This window comes from Heliconius melpomene, chromosome 21 (assembly GCF_056956725.1).
Source record: "Heliconius melpomene rosina isolate 202511_hmr_F chromosome 21, ASM5695672v1, whole genome shotgun sequence".
Lineage (NCBI taxonomy): Eukaryota > Metazoa > Arthropoda > Insecta > Lepidoptera > Nymphalidae > Heliconius > Heliconius melpomene.
Window position 1 is genome coordinate 3972456 of NC_140409.1, and position 22915 is coordinate 3995370.

At 31.9% G+C, this 22915-nt stretch overlaps 2 protein-coding genes and 1 non-coding gene across 4 annotated transcripts in view; 1 reads left to right on the forward strand and 2 right to left on the reverse strand.

Annotated features, from left to right (window-relative positions):
• LOC146526897 (frequenin-2) overlaps positions 1-22915 on the forward strand; it is a 147745-nt gene that overhangs the window by 20071 nt on the left and 104759 nt on the right. The gene's annotated exons all lie outside the window — the stretch shown is intronic.
• TRNAY-GUA (transfer RNA tyrosine (anticodon GUA)) lies at positions 14160-14234 on the reverse strand. The gene has a single exon. It is a non-coding gene; the product is annotated as a tRNA-Tyr (tRNA).
• LOC146526899 (uncharacterized) lies at positions 18035-22144 on the reverse strand. Its single transcript, XM_085206592.1, has 2 exons — positions 21688-22144; positions 18035-18131 (listed from the first exon to the last, which is right to left on the reverse strand). Exons 1-2 carry the CDS (start codon positions 22062-22064, stop codon positions 18074-18076), a joined length of 435 nt encoding a protein of 144 aa, XP_085062718.1. The 5' UTR covers positions 22065-22144; the 3' UTR covers positions 18035-18073.

A 22915-nucleotide genomic window follows, 5' to 3' on the forward strand; every position in this document is an offset into this window, starting at 1 on the left:
GCACACAATTATATAAGAATTGCTGTGTTTCTTGACATTTTAAATCCCTCCAAACTGCCTCCAAAAACTCTATAGTCGTAGTCCTCGCTCTGGTAACAAGACCCAATACAAGGTTCCCTATACCTATCATTCGTTACTAAACGTGAAGCTTATATATATGTTACTATATAAACCATCCAAAATAATATTAAATTAAAAAAATATAGCTCTAAGAATAAATATATGTAACCGTATGTCAAAATCGATATTTATTGCTTGCTGAAGTTTCGTAATATCGCTGGGGAAGGTATAGGGTACACCGGCCGGTCGCAGGCGTCCCCATACGTAGCACATGGGGGCTATCGCGTGTACCTTGTATATCCTTAGTATACAAGTAAATTGAACCAATTTAGCAATTTTGTCGTATTGTATGAATGATGTATGGGTAATACAACTATTGGGTAACAATACTTTTACACAATTTTTATCAGGAAGATTTTCCATGATATTGGTTTCCATGGTTGACTGGTTAAGCAAAGCGCGGCCAGTCGTGGCGTAACATCGCAAGTATGACTGTAAACGCTACTGGTAGTGGGTTCGGTCGCTACTCGAGGAAATTTAATATTTACTTAAATTTATATTTCTCTTTCTTCGCTCTGGTGTCGAGACAAATATCATTGACTTTCGCCACTCAACACGCAATGCCTTCAGAATTCAGTGGAAAATGACGAACGGAGTTTCTTAACTCTATGTTTCCTCTGCCTACGTGTGTGGAGTACAGTGTGATGCTAAAAAAATATAATGTCATTAAATGAATAACAATAAGAAGATAATATCTATTAAAATATAACCATTCAAACACTTAAACATCAAAACTAAGTTGGTAAAATCATAAAAACAACTAAATGTGATATCTGTTATCGCTATCAAAATAAAAAAATCCTTATATTTGGATTGATTTTACCCGTTTCCACCTCACTGGATCCTTATCGCCAGCTGAGGCCGTGCGTTATGGCGGAGATTGTTCGGAAATAACGTGACTCACTCAGCATATCCAGTTCAGCTTCGAATGTCTAATCTTATATGCATCAGAAAATAATACTGAATTGGTTATTTTTTCTTATTATTTTTTTTCGTAGCTTCAAGCTATATATAATGTTTTGTCTTATTATCAGATCAAGAAATGAAAATATTAAATAAATCTTTCCTTGAATGGGAATCAAACCAGCGCGGCCAGACGCCCTATTTTGGCGGAACATCCTGATTTTTTGCCCAAAATTTAAATGTGTTTTCGTGAATTTTCCCACACATTTTCAGAATTCTTACTTAATTTTTTAATAAGTCATTAGTAAATGATTCCAGAGGAAAAAATCCCGCTTTTCTCCGAAACAATATCCAGCAACGATCAAATCCATAACCCTCGCGTTTACGCTGTACCACTGTACCACGAAGGCCTGGTCGAGTCACTGAAGTTGCGATATCTGTCTCAGTGCTGTTGAAGTAGAACATGACGTTCGATTCAATTAACCTCGGCACCTGAGTGTACTGCACTGTCGGTTCATTAATTAGCGAGTAGGAAGAGAACATTCACAATCGAATCAATTTTCAATTTTCAAATCAATCAACAAAATAAGCTTTTATTTTGTTTTTTTTTTTTTTAGTTACGTGTGTATAGTTGTGTTATCTATATATATAAAATCGAAAGGTCACTCACTCATCACTAAATCTCAGAAACTACAAGTGCTAGGAATCTCAAATTTTGCATAGGAGTTACTTATAGGACGTAGGTGCTCGCTAAGACGGGAATTTGCAATATTCGACTTCTAAGGGGTTGTTTTTGGGGTCGAAAGTTTGTATGAAACTTCGTTACTACAAATGCTAGGAGTCACAAATTTTGAATGGACATCACTTATAGGACGTAGGTACTCATGGAGACAGAGATTAATAATAACATAGTTCACGCGGGTGAAACCGCGAGCGGGCCGCTAGTATATACATAATTATAAAACACGCTGTCATTCTGGAAGAGTGGGCTGTTTGACAATATGTGCGATGGCTTTGGGTTCGATTACCACTGGATGGATGGAAATAGTTACAAAGCTCTACGGTGAGTTCTACCGCCCAACATAAATGTCCCGTAGTCGGGCGGAATGTGAAGAATGTAGTGTCTTGACACTAGTTAGTGGTTTCACGCTGCATCTGGCTCGTTGTAAGGCATGCAGAGTGACCCTGAGAATCAGGCATGCGTGATAAGTGGCGAAACTCAACACCACTGTTCGAAACCAGAGCCAGGAAATGAAAACATTAAATATTTCATTTTCTCTAATGGAAATCGAATCCACAACCTGCAACGTTTACACCCCCATGCTTGTGCCCTCACACCACTGGCCTCTCGGCACTCGTTAGAACTAAATATATATAAAAAAGTAAGTAAGTTGTTCATAATATAGTAGTGTGTAGGTGGACTGTAAGTACGTCTTCGTATATTTAACGAGATGCAGCCGGATGTGTTTTACTTGTCACACTAAGCGATGCACTCAAAGAAGACGGCTCTCAAAGAAAGAAACTGCATGGTTTCGATTCGGTCAATTAAAAGAGCTCTCTTTTAGGCCCCTTTGTTACGTGCTTATATCAGAGTCAGCTTATTATTTATAGTTTTATATATATATGAATATTTGAGCGAGGATCGAATTCACAATCATCACGTCTAGTACGTCCACCAAGTAAGACAAACAGGCTTAGTAATTTGATATTGTATTAAGGTTGTTGTATTAAGGTAGTTATTCATCTATTTGTCGTGCACATACCTAATGCAAATTTAAGACTTATGGGATTTTCTCATAGATAGCATTGTCAGACATGAACTAAAAAAAATCAAACCACATGGGAAGCACTACCTTTCAAATAAAAAAAAATCAAATTCGGTTCATCCAGTCAAAAGTTATGAGGTAAACATAAAAAAATACAGTCGAAATGATAACCTCCTTTTCTTATAGAAGTCGGTTCAAAAGTACAGTTAAGGCTCAGTGTACCAAATGTGGAACTGAAATAAAAAGTTTTTTTTTTCGTAAAATATGGCTTTATTTAAATTTTCCCTGTCTTCTGATCAGTAATTACAACCTCTATATTTTTTTCACGCACAAAATAAAAATTGAGCCTTGTAGGGTTAATTCTTAATTTATAATACATAAAATATTATTGTTTATAACTAACTAACTAACTAATAACAACCATGCAGTATTAACTAACTACTAACGATCACACAGTTATTAAAGTTAGAATATTGTTATCAAATATTACTGCAACCCAAAAGGCAACAAACTCAAAAGAACAACATTTTAAATAACTCAACGTTCTCTATTTACAGCATAAATAAATAGACAATTACTGACCAGTCGTAGCGCAGTAGCAAAGAGTGTGACTGTAAGCGAGACAGGTTGCGGGTTCGCTTCCAAATCCAAAAAAATGAAATCTGTAATATTTCCATTTTCTTTCACTCTGATGTCGAGGTCAAACGCGGCGTTGAATTCCGCCAATGCCTCCAGAATTCATCAGAAAATGGGGTACGGAGTATATTAACACTAGGTTCCCCCTGCCTACCCTGTGCGGGATACAACGTGACGTTAAAAATAGAGAATACGATAAATTAAATTAATTCTAAAAATGTTTTCCAAGCTCTCAAATATCCACATGTGAACATAGCGCAATCAACTCGGACCGAGGCTGACTGTGTAAACGTTCAGGTTTAAACATATATATGCCGTGACAGTTTTCTCTCCGATATTCAGATATCGCTTTACGCAGAATAACAAAACAATATTAAATTCCAATACCATTATTACTATTCATTTTTGAATTTTACTATAAAATATTATTTTTCTTATAGATAGATATAGGTTTGATAATTTGATAAATATTTAGGAGCCTTTTAGTACGTATAATTTTAATAAACGATATACAGACAAATTTAGAGTATAAAAATAAAATTTTATTATTAATTATAACATAAATAAATACTTAAATAACTATTTTAGGACGTAAATTTTCATTGTCTCATTGATTTTACGTTTACAATATGAAAACTAAGAAGTGCTTAAGTATAGACTTGAAAATAAATTTTTAATTCTCCCCATATTTTTCATTGTGTAGTTATATTTAGCTTTACGGTGTATGTATAGTAGGCTAAGGTAACATAGTGTCAAGACATTCGATTTTTCACCTAATTTACGATTTGAGTAGCGGAACTCTACGCTGTGTTTTGTTTTGATAGGTACCATAGGATAGGGAAAATAAAGAATAATTTATTTTCCCCGAGTGCGAATCGAACCCAAAACCACGTCACGCTGTTCCTTTTTAAATATTTTCTTAATATTACACTTTCTTCATCGATCATTCAGAGAAGTTGCTACTCACGCTGTAGAAGTTTTTACAATAAATATGGAAATTCCGTCGTATATTTAATCCAGTCTGGTTGTCTTCCGCAAGCACAAAGGAAATTAAACTCGAATATATGTAAATTAATTCTAAGTACGTATAATAGTGGCAGGCTGATCCTCAATCAAAATATAGCTATATAATATTAGCTTGGTAAAACAGAGAAAGTAGGCAGAGGGAACTAGTGTTAAAACACACATTTCTTGACGCACCGCCCAATTTTGAAAACATTAAGTAGTCCAGTCGCTCTTGTTATCTAAGGGGAAAAATGATTTTTTTTATTCCTACGAGTGGAGACAATGTTAACCTTACAAGGTTGAAAACAAAAGGCAAAGACCAAAACCATAAACATTAATCCTACTTCCTCGTGATGTCAGACATAATAGTCATTTCATTTAAATAAGTTACAATTGAAAAAAAGGTTGAAAAAGTACATAGGAAACTATTTTCAAAGCAATTCAATATGTACTAGTTCAATACGAAAAAAATATAGTTAAGGCTCAGTGTACCATATGTGGAACTAAAATAAAAAGTTATTTTTTCCGTAAAATATGGTTTTGTTTTCATTTATAAGTTTTCCCTATCTTCTGATCACTAATTACAACCTATATATTTTTTTCACGCACATAATATAAATTGGGCCTTGTAGGGTTAAATCAAACTCTACAGACAAAATATAAATATTAATTATTTATTTTCATTATATTATCTATAGTACTGAGTTCTTTATATAATATATATATTTCTATATTTTTAATATAATAATCTTAAATTTCATTTATTTTCTCGCAACCAGACGTATGTTTAAACTTTTTATATAAAAAAAATAAAAATAGTAATATACTGATTTGCTCTACTTTCTCTTTTTTTAATCATATGTTTGTAACTTGCATCTTTGACTATAAAAGTCTTCAGTGACTTTTATTTGACAACCTCGGGCAATGCAGCAGTCAGCAACACTTTTACTTTACTCAGTTCTACTTGTTTAAAATAAAGAAAATTTTAAAAAACAGAACAAGATTTTTGTATGGCTTGTAATATCTTCTCTATTTTTAGTCTATCTTGCACCAAAATAGTGTTAAAATAAATAAACCAGGTTTATGCTGTACCCCGCACTCTGGTGACAGAACGAAAAATGAAATTATTAATAAATAATAATTCATTATCTCGAGTGACAATCGAACCCATAACCGTCTCGTTACATTCTCACCCTTGTGCCCCTGCGCCGTGACGGTCTCAAAATAGTGTTAAAATATATTATTGGTACTTCTTGTTCTTGGTCGCGTCCATCATGATGAATAATTGTGGGTGGTAGTCGTCTTACAAGCACGAATACCATCTTTTGCCATTAATTTCTGCCATCGACTGCCACCTCACCCCCTCGCGGAATGTGTAAGAGAAGTTCACCTCTTTTTTCAGTTCTCTACCTCTTGCCTACAGTATTCCCAACAACCTAACTTCTATTTCAAATTTTCGCCACCTATTCTAATTATCTGGCCAAAATAACATTTGAAGAGTTGATCAGTTGTTAAAGAGATACGAGTTTATATATATTACAGTATGAGCTCATTAAAGCTTTCGTTGTCCAGAGTATTCGTAACTTGCGGAACTTTGAGAAAGGTGGTATTTCGACGGCATCGAGGGTATAAGTAAAAATTTCGGCTCCATAGATAAATATATGAAATGTAAGGGCTCGGACAAAACAAATTGATTTTGGTACAATAACTAATTAATGGTAAATTAAGATAAAAAACTCATGTTGTACAAATAAAAAATAATAATATACATACTTAAAATTATATTATAACTTATATTTATTAATGAGATATAACAACTATATTGTATTTTGAAAATTCCATAAAAAAAACTTAACTTATTCAACTCGTCGAGGTTTTATTAAAAAAATGTTATTTTATGCGTATTATTATCAATAAGAATTCATTCAATTTACTTTGCCAAGTACAATACAATAGTAAATTAAATGAAAAGAAGAAAAAAATTAAGCTTCGATCAATAGTAGATTTGATTGCTATTGACTACTGAATACAATACAATTCACTTAACGCCCCCGTGGGACAAGCCTTAGGAGTTAAGCTGCAGCAATGTTACCAGAAAATTGGACAAAATGTTATCTATATAATTGGATTGATATTCTTATATTTGTTAATTGAAAGTATTTTTTTATATATTTTGACTAGATTCTTTGTTTTATCCTCATACATGACATTTGTATTTTCTTTAAATAGAAAGAAAGAGAGAAAAAAAGAGATAAATATAGACGAAAGTAAAAAATAATAAAGATTATAACTATGAGACGAGTTAAAATATAAAAATGTATTTTTACTTTTTAGTATTTAGCCAAGCAAATGAGTATTATATAATTTAAAAAAAACAATTCTACTCTCAAATCTATTTAACTCAATTTTATATAAATATCCACTCCGTTGCAGAATGTCTTAATTTTTAAGGCAAAATTATAATTGAATTACCGAACCTGACATTGTATTCTTTTCTGAAAAAAACAAAAATCTCCACTCCAAATAAGATTAAATCTAAAATCATCACTCATCGGTCACACCACCAACAAATCACTACACATTTTCGACAAAACTATACTTACACCCTTTTACTTATACCCTTACAAATGTTGACACTGTGAGTGCAAATGGCGAAACGACGTTTGCATTCTGGCTGCCCAGCACAACACACCTTAAAGGGATAGCGGATCCGATTACTGCCTCGATGCTCTGGAACATCACCATGTCAGGTCAGTGTAACATGTTCAATTAGTTCCAATACGGAGCAAAAGCTTGTTACAACAGCCCCGGAACATGATGAAATGTTACTTAATGGGTACTTAAAGTAATAATGATTTTCAGCAATTTCTGACTGTTGGCGTTAATTTCAAATATGATAGTGGTGCATGACATTTGTAGACGCAAAAAAACTAGACAATTAATTTAGTTTAACAAAAACAATATTTAATTAATTACCAGTAAAGAAAAGAAAATTTAACTAATTTTAGCATATAAGACAATTAAGAAGATCCAATATTTTTGTAAAGCTAAAGAAAGCGTCAAATATCCAAACATATCTGCAAGATAGAAATTTTGAAATTTAAATTTTGTTAATTAGCATTGCCTTAATTTATTACAATGAGGTTTATTCTGAGTAAGATAAACTCGAGGTTGACGGAATGAACGACTACAATATCTTTCTTTAATTAGTGACTAGTAAAAAGTATGCTAGTTAAAAACAAGAAAAAATAATATTTATAGTATTGTGACGCAGTGGCGCAGCATTTGACAGCCGAACTGAAACGTAATGCTTGTGGGTTCAATCTGAAATCGGGGGAATTATTTTTTTCTTGCTATCGTGCAAGATAAGTGCGGTGCTGAAGTTCCGTCAATGAAATTGCAATATCTTAAAATTAAGAAGAAGAGAATATATTAACAATATATTCTTTCTGCTTAGGGTATGCATCATGCAGAATAGTAAATAAATAACATATTAAAATGAGAGTCAATATCTAAAGAAATCTTATAAAATATTTATATCCATTTATTTAAGCTCTAAGGTGTTCCTTTATTTGTCAATACAATAACATCAGAATCTATAGACAAATCCTATCTTGCCATTACGGGCTTTTGTTTTAGCTATATGGAACTAAGTGGACGTAAAAATAGGCAAATGGAATACATAAAATATGTATAAAAACTAAATTGGATTTATATTGGGCCTTCCATTAAAGGCACAAAACTTATATAAAATAATATAAATATCCCCTTTCTCACGTAAATATTATATTATATAACGCATTGTTCCAGTTAAAATATTTTTCTTTGTATAAAATTTCAAAAAATATTTCAATAAAAGTAAAAAGTTAATATACTATACTCGTATGTTAATAACGTAGATTGTTTCAGATGAAACAATGAACTCGCAAAGAACAAAACGATTCCTATTTTCTTTTCATATTAAAAATAAATAAAAGTCATGATTAATTTCGCTGTCATTAAATATTTATAGATACGATGTATTCATCCGATTGCGAAAAAGGAAAATTAATATATTTCATAATTATTCAAATACATAATGTTTTGCGCTATACTTATAAGTATTAAATAAACAATTTCCAAAATATATCCAACACATAGAAGGGAACATTCCGTTCCCATTAAGGCACTTCCGTTGCCCATTTTCCGCTGAATTCTTGAGACATTGCGTGTCGTGTGGCCGCCAGAGCGAGGAAATTAAAAATTAAATGTTTCTTTCCCTTCAGTTGGAATAGAACCCACAACCACCCACAAATTATCCTTACAGTCGCACGCTTACTACGATGTCCTCAACTGCAATTAGTATCGATATAACAATATAGTATTTAATATATGTACAGTATAGAATATACATTTAGCCTTTCCTTAGTAATTCGAAGTGAAGTTCAACCTTTTATACAGGGTGCCTGTAAATATATTTTTATTTTAGATATTAAGCGGATAACAACCAGCGCTGAGCTGTGAACTGCCAAATACTCGAGATTATTCTTCCCTTTCACCCGTCACGCCGCTTAGGAGGTACCCTCTCTTTCTCTTTCATATTTTCTATAAAGATTCTTCACTTGTAAAGAAATTTATGTTCATATATTGAAACACTATATAGCTGCTGGATGGATTACCATGTCATACCATTACTTTACCTGAATGGGAAAAGATAAATTTATGACTAATACAAAATATTTCTTGTAAGTAAAGAAAAAAATATGTGGATAGAGTGTTTGTTTAACTTTGGTAGCTTCATCTATTATCAAGATTAAGATATAAATACGCCTTAAAAACAACTTTGCCTAAAATTGTTTTTAATAATTTAATCTATACTAATATAATAAAGCTGAAGAGTTTGTTTGTTTGTTTGTTTGTTTGAACGCTAAGATCTCTGGATCTACTGGTCCGATTTACATTGTTTTTGTTTTGTATGAAAGCTGCATTCTTTAGAAGTGCTATAGGCTATATAACATTACATTATACATATAAACCAATATATTTAAAAGTACTTTCTAATTTGACATGCAATTTATTCTGCCATGTTAATAACAACCGTCACGTCGCTATGCGACCGTTAACGCGACATTTTGATATTCATCCTTATGAAAATAAATATTATAATCACTTTTAGCATTTCATCTAGATTGAAATTATAGTGTACTGTATAACATTCTAATAAATAATTAAGGAGATGTCACTGATTCGAAATGACCTAGCCTTCGAGCGGCATAGTATGAGTATGACCGACGCGAAAATATTCTTATAGTTCAAGCAGGCGTAGCCGCGTCCGGGTCCACTAGTAATATAATAAAGCGGAGGCGTTTGTTTGTTTGTTTGTTTGAACGCTAAGATCTCTGGATCTACTGGTTCGATTTACTTTGTTTTTGTTTTGTATGAAAGCTGCATTCTTCAGAAGTGCTATAGGCTATATAATATTATATTACACATATATACTTATAAATTAAAATACTTTCTAATTTGACATGCAATTTATTCTGCCATGTTAATAACAACCGTCGTCGTCGCTACGCGACCGTTATCGCGACATTTTGATATTCATCCTTATGAAAATAAATATAATAGTCACTTTTAGCATTTCATCTAGATTGAAATTATATTTCTATAGAAATTATATTCTTATATTTCAAGCAGGCGTAGCCGCGTCCGGGTCCGCTAGTCAACGATAAAATTAGACTCATGGAACGTAATGTGTATCGCAATGTTATTTATATTATTTAAATGAAATCAATTTTCAGGATCCTCTTGAAGTTTTGCCATTTCTTATTTATTACGTTAGCATGCCTAAAGACATTTCAACCGAAAACTCCAAATAGGTACATACGAGTAGGTAGGTAGGTTCATAGTCTCGTCTACAGAGAGGACACCGTACCTTGAAGTAACTCTAACTATGTGAATTTGGGAACCTACTATAATTTTATTAATATTTTTTAATAAATTTAAGTAATATTTTTCTATTAATTTGGAAGAAATGTGATAAAAAATGTATTTTCTCAATATTAAAAATCAGTAAACGCTAGCAAAGTACTATGTCAACATTCTGTCTTACGAAAATGCTGAATCATTTATATGAATGAATGAGGAAGAGACGGGCTAAAAATAAATCCTTATAGAATCCTTATTACGTTATATATTGTGCAAATCATAGCTTGCGTTTCTTCAAATAAATATACGAAAACGGTGACTAGCTCAAACAAATACAGAAAAACATAATATAAAAACAAACACTATATTGTTAGACTTATCGCACACGGCTTTTTAGATAAAAATAGAAAATAATTATTAGTCCATTGTGGCATAGCGGTATCAAAGAAGGTTGTGAGTTCGATTCTCAGTCGATTCTGGTAACAAGACAAGATGCAGCGTTGGGTTCCGCTACTGTTGTGTTACGCCAATGTCTCGAAAATTGGATAAAAAGTAGAGAACGAAGATTTTTCATTCAATGTTTTCCTTATAAACAAATTATGACAAATACACAATACTTAAGACACACCCTAATATTATAAATGGGATAGCTAGTGACTATAGATGCTTGTTTCATGTTCACTGAAACTACTATAATATAACTTTATAGTATTACTAGCGGCCCGCTCGCGGTTGCACCCGCGTGAACTATGTTATTATTAATTTCTGTCTCCATGACTACGTCCTAGTGACGTCTATGCAAAATTTGAGACTCCTAGCATTTGTAGTAACGAAGTTTCATACAAACTTTTGACCCCAAAAACATCCCCTTAGAAATCGAATATTGCAAATTCCCGTCTTAGCGAGCACCTACGTCCTATGAGTAACTCCTATGCAAAATTTGAGATTCCTAGCACATGTAGTTTCTGAGATTTCGTGAAGAGTGAGTGACCTTTCGATTTTATATATATAGATATATCAGAATAACACATACATAGGCTACAACTCATTTAAAGATTTTGTATTTATTGGCTACTAGCGACAGGCTCGCGGCTTCGCCCGCTTTAACTACTGAATTATTCATATAATCTATGTTTACAAAGCACATAAGATAATGTGAAAATTAATTAAACCCTAATGCAACCCGCATTTTCGTAGTTCCAATAAGGATTTTCCAATTGTTTTAAAATAAACACAAATAAATAACAACAAAAGACAGAAAACTTTAACGAAAGATGTAACCAACTATTTCGCGTGGAAATACATTACTGTTACTTGTTAGTAGACAAATAAATTATAAATTGTAAAATTTCTCACATTTCTTCCTCTGAACTATAATATAATAATAATAACCCCTTTTATTTACCGTTGCCACAGTTACAAACTTAATGCTAATTTATTATAGTTTACTTTCTAACTTATTTATTTTATCTACACGTTACTAATAATATTTAAGTATATGTTATAAGAAGATCTTTTTTACTTATTCTTATTTTACATTAGTGCTGATTAATTGTTTCTTTTATTAATTAGGTATTTTATAATACACACTCTGCTACACTCTCACACTAATTATTTGTTACTATTCATTTACTTAATATTTTTATTTTTTTTAGTTACCTTTTGTTCTAATTTTATTTATAAATTATTCTATTTTCTTATTTAAAATTTTCTAAATTATTTATTAAATAAAACTAATTTAGTAGTAATTTAATATCAGGCAAGGTCCCCAGACTGGGTATAGGCCTCCTCCAAAAGTAGCCATTTTTCTCTATGCAGTGCCGTTTGCTTTCAATTGGTAACAACATTATTATGTTGCTATATCTAATCTTAGTCTTATACAGGTGGAAGAGGCAGCGCTTCTTTCTTTGAAACTGCATACAGGGTAATATATTTCAAACCCACACCTAAGAAATTAATCAATTATCATACTTGTACTTAGTGTGACGCACACATACGTGTGCGACGTTTCCGATTTGACAGGTAAGTGTGTGCGTGCCTATGTTATACTTTACAAATGGCGGTTTATTTTAAAACGATAATTTTATTATTTATTTTGTTTGAAAAAATAACTTTTTCATTTTTGGGAATTATTTTTCTCCAAATTATATTAGGCTTCTATAGAGTAGTTAAAACTGTGGTTTCATTTAAAGTGGTGCTGACAATTCCACCTGTATAATAATCTAACGTATAATGGTCGTACTCTTCCGCGGTGACCAGCCGAATTGGAAGATTTTTTGTTTTAATTATTATTATTTTTTTTTCTTTTCTTTTCTTATTACTTTAACTATGGAGGAGGTGCTTGATTGCTATGCTTGTTTGTTTTATTATTATTCTTATTTGTAGAATTAATTACAAAATTTAATTTTCCTTGTTTTATAACTCCTTCTGAAAGACTATTTGATGTTTTAGCTGGTACATCCTTTTGTTGTATTTTGTTCTTTTTATTTATTTGTATATTTTTCTGTATATTTCCATTATTCTGTATATTAGTATTATTTTTCCATACAATAAGTCGATCATATTTGATTACAGCTATGTTTCCTTTATCTCTTTCCAATTGTAGTCGTTGTTGTAGTTCTCTTCTTTTCTCCAGTATCTGTTTTGGATAATCTTCTTTGATGTAATAATGCGTACCTTTTAACTCCCTCTTTTGTTTCAATATTTTTATTTTTGTTCCTAGAGTTGAGAGAGTAACTACTATTGGGCGTGTTCTTTCATCTTTCTTTCCAATTCTTTTGACTTCTTGAATGTCGGCATAATTTAGTTTTACAGAAAGATATTGCTCTAACCAGCTTATTACGTTTCTTTCTAGGCTCTCGTATGTTTTTTCGTTGTTTTCTATACCGAAAATAACCAAATTATTTTTTCTTAACTGTCTTTCTAAGGCTTGAATCTTTTTTTCTTGATTTTCCATTCTATCTTTTAGATTTTCGTAGTGTTTTTCTATTAATGAAAATTTCTCTTCAAATATTCTACTCATACTTGTTCAGTAATATTTCTTCCCATTTCTCTGATTTCATGTTTTTGATCGTTCAATTCGACCGTATTTTTTTTAAGAGCATTTACGATTTCTTCTATGATTCTAAAGTGTAATTGTTTTGACTTAATACAGGTAGTGGCCTCTGTTGTCGTCTCTTACAGCAGATAACTTTAATCTTTATTGGTTTTTTTTATAACTCCTGCCCTCTTGTGGTCAGTGGAAGAAACACTTAGCCTAACTGTGACCAAGTTGATTGATTTTCTTTAACAGTATTTACGCCTATTATCCGCTAGATGGCGTCTTTCGGTCGTGTCGCAGTTCCCTTTCAAAATTACTTGCTTTTTTATTTTTTAATAAACTCCTAGATTAATCGTCCTTACAATTTGTAGCAAAATGGAACAATAAATCTGTCAGAACGAACGAACAGCTAACCAAATACAACCGTCTTTCGGCCGTTACACTGTCACCGGTACTTTGTCATTGTTTTTGCACATACGAGTATATGTTCTTAATCGCCGACACTTTACACTTTTCACGTCCTTTTATAGTCCATGTATATATTCCAACACTATTTATTGCAATTTTTACAGTAATTAAATAAATAACCAAAATGATTCACAGAGCTGATGTTAAACGAAATCTGAATTAAAATGTTATAATTATGTAATTTTTTATTTATCTTTATGTTGTATTTTAGTCTAGTATACGTTTCTATATTATATTTTTTTATGGAACTGTAAATAGTAATAAAAAATAATTGATAAAATATTATATGCAAAAACTGTCAATATGTGATTGATACCTTCGAACTGGATTTGAACCAGCGACCTATGGACCGCTACAGTCCACCGCTCTACCGACTGAGCTATCGAAGGGGCTACACAAAATGACGAAACTAAAGTATCTAAGCTTAAAAAATCATCAATTGATCTACATTAAATGGCCAACGTAACTAATATGCTTATTTATATGCTAAGAGTAAGGGATAAGTAAAACATGACTCGATACAGTTGATGTGTCAACGGCGTTATGTGTCAACAATTAAATGCGTTTTTCTCTGAAACTATTCGCAATTTCGAAATAGTTTAGAAAGCAGATTTTATCTTCGTTTAACGTAGAAAATTAATAAAGTATTTTAAAGGATAAGGATTAATATCATTATGGAAAAATATCCCTCATAATATAAAATATATTGAAATGACTAATTTTAGACAGAAATATGATTACTACACGTTATGCTTAAAAGATACGAATATGCCGTCGCAAACTTTTTTGTATATCTTATTAAGAGGAACAATACTCCAGTACATTATTTTCATATAGTGCTTACTATTAAAGCAGCGCATGCGCGAAAGTGACTCAACGGGTAGGACTTTATACACATTTATCTTATTTATGTAAATTTACATAAGAATGTACAAATAATAAACTATATATAAACCTTCCCTGAGAAATGCTCGACCTAATGGTGAAAACCGATTCAAAATCCGTTGGGTGGTTTAGAAGAAGAAGAGTTAGAAACGTTTGAAGTCTTTGTTTTATAAGATATAGGATAGGATACCACCCTGCTACATTTATTGAAAAAAATAGAATAAACATCATGCTGTATCCCGCACATAACATATGGAACCTAGTGTTAAGACACTCCGCTCCTCTGACAACAATAAATATTTAATTTCCTCGAGTGGAGATCGAACCCACGACCATCGCGTTACAGTCACAGCCTCGTGCCCCTGGCCTCAAAAATACAAAGTAAAAGTAAAATATTTTACAAACCTAAAATCATATACCACCCTGCCATGTTTAATTAGATACCCAAAAAGATTTCGATGTTGGATTCGAATTAAGACTTTAAGCTCGCAATCACACTTTCACATACATTTGCTTCGGACACGCAGTGAACAGATCTCTTAATAACCTCTACTTATCCCGTCTTTCCCTTTATTTATACTAATTACGATATGCAATGCTTACGTCCGTGGCGATGCGCAGTTAGAAACTCTTTGAAATATATTCGGGAGAATGCCTAATTCTATAAACTATTATCGTTTTCTTGGATTAGTTTAGACGAAGTGATTCTCCATAAAATAAAAAAATAACATATCACCTTCACGTTGTATCCCGCACACAGCAGGGTAGGCAGAAGGAACTTCGTATTAAAACATTCCGTTTTCCACTTTCTGCCGAATTCTGGAGGCATTACGTGTCAAGCTCGACACCAGAGCAAAGAAATGGAAATATAAACGTGAATAAATATTTCACTACCTCGAGTGGAAATCGAACCGACAACCTGTCGCGTTTACAGTTACACGCTTGTGCCTCTGCACCATGACTGACCTAATCTAATAATGATTCAAATGGTTCAAACAATAAAAATCTAATAAATAAGTTCTTCTGAATGTCCTTGTCTTCTAAGTTATTGAAACAAACCACACCTTTTCGTTTATTCCGAATCGATTTTTGGTACGTAACATGTTGAATCCGAGCCAAACATACTAAGTGCATAAAATTGGAGCGGACCTTCTAGACATGCTTACGCAGTAGTTCTTTTTTAGCTCCACTCCTGCGTTAGTGTTAAGACACTCCGTACACGTTAAGACACTTCCGTTCCCCTCTTTCCGCCGAATGCTGGAGGTATTGCGTGTTGAATGGTGGAATTCCACCAATTCCAAACGCCTTTTATCATAATATGATAAGAGGTATTTTCTACTGCGTAATATATTAAACTAGCGGACGCGCGCTGCTTCGCCTGCTTATTGCTTAGGGGTGAATTCTAATAAGTCTAAGTTTCGATTTTTATAAAAATCGGTAGCGATTTAAAGATCTAATCTAAACTTTCAACCCCTTATTTGCACCCCTAGGGGAAGAATTCTAGAAAACGATGAAACACGTATTCAATTAAATACTTTTAAAAATCTAAATTTCAAATTTTATAAAAATCGGTGCCGATTTAATTTTTTTTCCATACAAACTTTCAACCACTATTTTACCCCTTTAGGGTTAAAATTTTTCAAAATCCCTTCTTAGTGGATGTCCAGATTACGAAAGTAAACATCTGTCCAAATTTCACGTTTCTGCCATCAGCGGTTATGGCTGTGCGTGCGTCTTACCTCAGTCAGTGAGGACAAGTCCTTTTATATATATAGATTATCTACACAATCAACTTGAGTAATGGTTCGCTAATGACGTGGCATACCCCCTAGCTTAACGTACAAACAGAACATAACAATCTTACTACATTTAATATTGTTCCTATAAATAACAGAAAAATATTTTTTATTACAACTGCAACTATACTAAGCATACGGATAAAAACAAATTCCTTAAGTGATATTAATTATGTTCTTTCAGCTTAGCACAGGGAACGTAGTGTTAAAACTCTCCGTTCCTCACTTTCCGCCGATTATTTCAAATCAAATATTTCATTAGCAACTAAGGCCTGTATTTATTAACTACTCTTAAGTCAGAGATCGATCTTGAGATACCGGTTTATGCGTGTGGAAAGAAATCTAAAATATGAAGAGAACAGAACAGTGATGAAATCAGTCCTCCTTTCCAGTTTCTTTTTAAATAATATCCTTTATACATTTGTATATTGTTTTTCTTATTTATTTTTTCCAAATCTGTGTCACTGTGAATAACTGTGCACTCGGAATCTGTGGGTTCAATAATCACTTGGGAAATTGTTCTGTTTATAAATTCAATTTTCCTATGTTTTACCCTGTTAGATAACGAAACAAAATGGAACGTCTTTAACATCTGATGTGGAAGAGACAAGAAATGGCGTTTTAATGTGAAGGCGTATCCGTCGTGAGTGAGACCGGTGTGGCATACCTGAAAAATTTTACGCGTGAATTCTTTTTCTTTTCACTTTAGAGAAAAAGAATCGTATCTACGATTGTTTTTTTTTCTGACACAGCAACTTTCGTTTACATCAATTCAAAAAAGAGACATAGAACTTAATCTAGATGTAACAAATAGGTGAAACGGAAGTTTCTTAGCCTGATCAGCATTTTTTCTGACAGACAAAAAATAAAGATCTAAAATATCTAATGAACTAAGACATCAGATACACTATATAGCAAATGTGAAAATTGCATACTTATTAGAAATATTATTCTGTAAAATGGATGTTCTATTATCAAATAAAAAAAAATGTATAAGTCTATGAATGTTTAATGAGATAAGCTGATGGTACCTTCAACCACAAAGCGGTATCATTGCGTCTTAAAGTCAATGAAAATGGATGATAAGTAAAATTTGTGTAAATATGGTGAGTATCGGACTATAACCAGTATAAAATAAAAATTGATTCTTTTTAAATAAAATATTGTCAGGAGGACCGACAGCCTATGGGGTAGAAAGGTCCTTGAATGGCGACCACGTCTAGGCAAAAGGAGTACAAGCCGTCCTCCAACCAGGTGGACCGACGACCTCAAGAAGACAGCGGAAACCCGCTGGATTCAAAGGACGAGCATTGGGGTAGGCCTAGGTCCAGCAGTGGACTTTAAAAGGCTGATGGACGGATGGAAATAAAATAACGCAATATACACATAAAAATTTATTCACTATTAGTAATACATTTAACAATTTAAATCTTTATTATTATTTAATGAATATTATATTATATTATATTATATTATATTATATTATATTATATATATATATATATATATATATATATATTTAGTTGAAATCACAGCTAATAAAAAATTTAATTCAGCATAAAAGTTGATACTGCTTCATCAACAACAACATCACCAACGCCAACGCTGTAGAAAAAAAATATCAGATTAAAGAAAATAGCTTTTATGATAACATCCTATTTTAAATGACAGTATTTGTCACTAAAATATTTCAAATCAGAGCAATTGACGTCACGATTTTAATTTTTTACTAAGTCATGAATTAAAAGAATGCAATGTATACGTTTGTAATTATGATAAATATATTTGCCAATAGTGTTGCTATAACTTTTTCTCAGAATCTGTCATAGCTATATATATTAATAAAAATTTTGTTACTATGAAGTCGGTTAAAATTGAAATAGCAACTAAATTCCAGAGGGCGATAAAGACCTGAAAGAACAAACAATTGTTATACTTTCGATCATTCGCAGTTTGGGTTCCTTTGCGAAATTTAGCCTGACTTTGAAAATAACTCCACTTAGACAGTGAATTACTTCAAAAAGTTAATTTTATTTTGACAACTATAAAGCCTTACTTTTTTAAAGAATAAGAACTGTTGCTAGCTATGATGATTGCTTTTGAATTATTATTGGAATTAATTTTCATTTTCTGTTCATCTATACATATATAAATTATTTCATAACAAAAAGAAAAACCCGACTTCTAACAACGAACTAAAAAGGGAAAAATAATTTTACAAAGATTTTATAATTTTGAAGTCGGTGTCAAGCTAATGCTACAACAACCTTACTAACGGTCTGGAGTAACTGATGTGGAACCCTGAAGAATAAGTACTTTTATACTAATACTATTTATAAAGATTAACACAATTCTTTTATAGTTTTTTTCACAAATATCTACCCTGTTTTACGCGAGTTCGCTAACAGTATAATAAATATTTAGCTTTACACATCAATGTATATTATAATACATATCAAGTATAAACATTGGTCTTATTTTTAATTCAAAACAATCAAAAATCTTTATACAAATTACGATAATGTAGAAGAAAAAAATATTACAAGTAATTATAGTTGTCAGTCAATTCTGTTTATTAAATGAATAATCATATAGTTCAAGCAGGCGAAGCCGCGGGAGCGCCGCTAGTCTTAAATAAATTGATATAAAAGCGTGAGATTTTGCATGTTTATTCTAAGTTTTTTACCGTATTTTCTAATTAAACACAATGTTCTATCCTGTGAAACAAAAGGTGGCTTTTGTTTTGTCTGAACAAAAAGCAGCCTACATTCTCAGAATTGCGAGCTAAGTTTGTATTCTACACCATTTTATTTGCGTTTATATGTTTTAATAACATTGCATAATATAGATTATAGTATTTTGCCTAGCAATTACAGTAAACAATAATAAATGAATTTAAAAAAAATTATATCTTTGACAAAAGGTTTGAGGCCAGTTGTGGCTCATGGCCACCAGCATGTGACTGTAAATGCGACAGGTTGTGAGTTCAATCCCCACTCGAGGAAATTAAATATGAATTATTTATTAAGTGCGGCGTTGAATTACGCGACTCAGCACGCAATGCCTTTAGAATTCTGCGGAAAGCGGGGAGTGGACTGTCTTAATTTATCTATTATACACAAGTTATGAGCAACAGCCTAACAAAATTCAATATAAGAATATTTAAAAATTTTCAGATATTGCCAAGTTATATTTTAAAGCCGTTACTACTTTAAAAAAAACTTACTCTAAAAGTATAATATACCCACCCATCTATCACAATAAAGTGAGGATATACGTTTAGAAATAAACCCTCTTAGAAATAAATGCACACAAGGTCAAAGCAGCAAGTAACGGCAGCATGTAACAACATTTTCATAGCAAAAACCAAGTTGATATCGTTTTAATAAACCGATAAAATAAAGTTTAGTTTAGTAGTTTTTTAGTTTGAGTTTTAGTAGTTTTAATAAAGATTAAATAACCGACCGTATGTCGTCTTTTTATGTGTGCAGTGGGTATTACTTACCAAAATTTCATAAATGCTCTTATAGCTTGAAAAATATATGAACAAGAAATTTGCTGTTTCTTTTTCATATATATATTATTAATAAAAAAACATAAAATAATCTTTCAATATTAACTTACATAAATAACAAGAAAAATTAGTTTATATCCCGCACACAGCAGAATAGGCAGAGGGAACCTAGTGTTAAGACACTCCGTTCTGCACTTTCCGCCGAATTCTAGAGGCATTGCGAGTTGAGAGACGGAACTCAACGCCGCGCTTTGCCTCAATACCAGAGCCATGAAATGGAAATATAAATTTAAATAAATATTTCATCTCCTTGAGTGGGGATCGAACCCACAACCAGTCGATTTTACAGTCACAGTTTTTGCCCCTGCCGCGCCACGACTGACCTCTAGTATTAAAGTAAAAAAATTTAATACTACTGTGATTTTGTATATTATTATTTTCTTAATATAAATTGTGTTCCTAAATGAGCATAGTACTTATCAAATATAATATTGAAATTAGAATTTCCGTTACTCAGTACTTGCTGCTACCATGCTGGTGGGAAAAGTGAATATGACAAAAAATACGTAGAAACGAAAAGTAATTAAAAAAAAATACTTAAAATACATGTCAATTACTGGAACCTTCATATTGTATATAAATACGTGGGTAATTCTAAAACAGGACCGATTTTTACGTTATGGAACACCTAAGTTGTAATATCATTTTGATACCTCTCTATATTATTTATATTATTTAATTTAAAAAGGATATCAATATGATTTTCATATTACGAGAAATTTGTGGATCAACATACAGACATTTATTTTATTTATTTATTTATTTATAACAAAGTACATTAAAATTAATTATTCTTCGCGGTCTTAAGCCCGATTTGGCTTGTGTGACCACAGCACATTCCTAAGTACATTAAGTTAAAAAAAACATAAAAAGTAAACAAAGATACAAATATTTTTTATTAAAACACAAAAATAAAACTAAATCACTAACAAAAAAAAATAAAAGTTTGTCAGGTAGGTTGAAAAAAGATGCGTATTTGTAAAGACGCGTACGTTTTAAATTTCAATCTACAATGTGTTACTTTTATTCTACACCATTTTATTTATCATACATTCACTAATAAGATTTAACTCATGTGTTGGGAGCTTAAATAGATCATACCCGAATTATTCCTCAATTCCAAGGATATCAAAAACACGCATTACTGGGACAGCACAGGCACACACACTAATCTAGTAAAAATAATAATAATTTGTTAGTCACACTGCACTAAAATGAATATTTATTATATAAATAAATAATAATATATAAGTAACCACTCAGGTATATTATGCTAAATAGAAATATAAAAAAAGATAAATTTTTAATGATTCGTCCCTATACTCACAATTGGATTGAAAAGGTCAAAATGAACACAAATATGATTAGCGGTTTCCGAAAACAAGTAAGGTTATTAATGAGACCGTCAAATGGATTATTTCATTTGATATAGAATTTTTATGTTTTTCATTAGTATTTTTAGCCGACGAAAACTCTGTGAAGATTCTATGTTACACTTTTGTTATTTTATATAAAAAAAACAGTCATGTACGAACCGGACATTATTATAATATTATATCTATATTAATTATGTATTAAATTACTCACCTTAACCAAAAATCAGAATCTAGTTCCGCTATCTGTTTCTTCATTTTCTCTGGAAGTGGCACTCCGGAATGGGCTGGCTTGGGCCGCTTTTGCCATGGCGATTTTTTAGCCTTTACACTTTTATCGACGGGAAGCGATTTTTGCTCTTTAGGCTCAGGAGTAGACATCTTTGGAACAGATTTTTGCTCTTTAGGCTCAGGAGTAGACATCTTTGAAACAGATTTTTGCTCTTTAGGCTCAGGAGTAGACATCTTTGAAACAGATTTTTGCTCTTTAGGCTCAAGAGTAGACATCTTTGGAACAGATTTTTTCTCTTTAGGCTCAGGAGTAGACATCTTTGGAACAGATTTTTGCTCTTTAGGTTTATGAGAAGACATTGTTCGAACGGTGCTTGTCTTTTGCCTCGTTGTCAATACAGTGTTATTTCATTCACTTGTTTTGTTCCTCACTTATACTTTCGAAGTGAAGGTAGATATATATACACGATAGCGCCATCTATCTTCGTACTCCGCCATCTAATTTGTAATATAATAAACAGCTTTACTTGAATATTTGGACGTGCATCTTTACACTGCACTGGCTTCTAATTAATTTGTTTTTTATATAATTATATTGCTTGAACTCAATCGTTGCATTTTATTAAGCCAACTTCAAAAAAAGAGAATGTTCTCATTGTCAACCGACTTCTAAAAAGGTAAAGGTCACAATTTGCTCAAATATTTTTTAAGTACGAGTATATAATATTAGTAACTAATTTAAAAACTGTACAGGGGTTAATATGCAATCATTACAGTTTTTTATATAGAATATTATAAATTCTTACCTAAATCAATAATTTAATATTTAAGGCTGTTTCTGAACGAGCAAATTAAATTATTCTCTTACATCAACATTTGACAACCAGTCAGTTTTGTTTATTAAATGTACAATCACGTAGTTCAAGCGGGCACAGCCGCGTGCGGGCTGCTAATATCTAAATAAACGGGATCTAATATGCGGGATACAGCGTGAAGCTGATTTTTTTTAAAGATGTGTTGTTTTTAAGAATTATCTGTAACGTATACCTCTATGGCGATGACTTATTCACTACTTATGCCTTTCACATTCCTTTCATATCTCTAGTACGTCTAGTCCGTTATCGGTACATAAAAATATTTCGTGTCTGCCGCGTACTTCTTAAATCCCTTCTTTAGAATGTTAAACACGATATATGTAGGCTAATATTTAT

Excerpts from the sequence above, each read along its gene's own strand:
- LOC146526899 (XM_085206592.1), bottom strand. The coding sequence starts at position 22,064 with ATGTCTTCTCATAAACCTAAAGAGCAAAAATCTGTTCCAAAGATGTCT. Across the intron at positions 18,132-21,687 it reads GATTCTGATTTTTGGTTAAG|CGTTGGCGTTGGTGATGTTG; the intron begins GTGAGTAATTTA and ends TTTTTTCTACAG.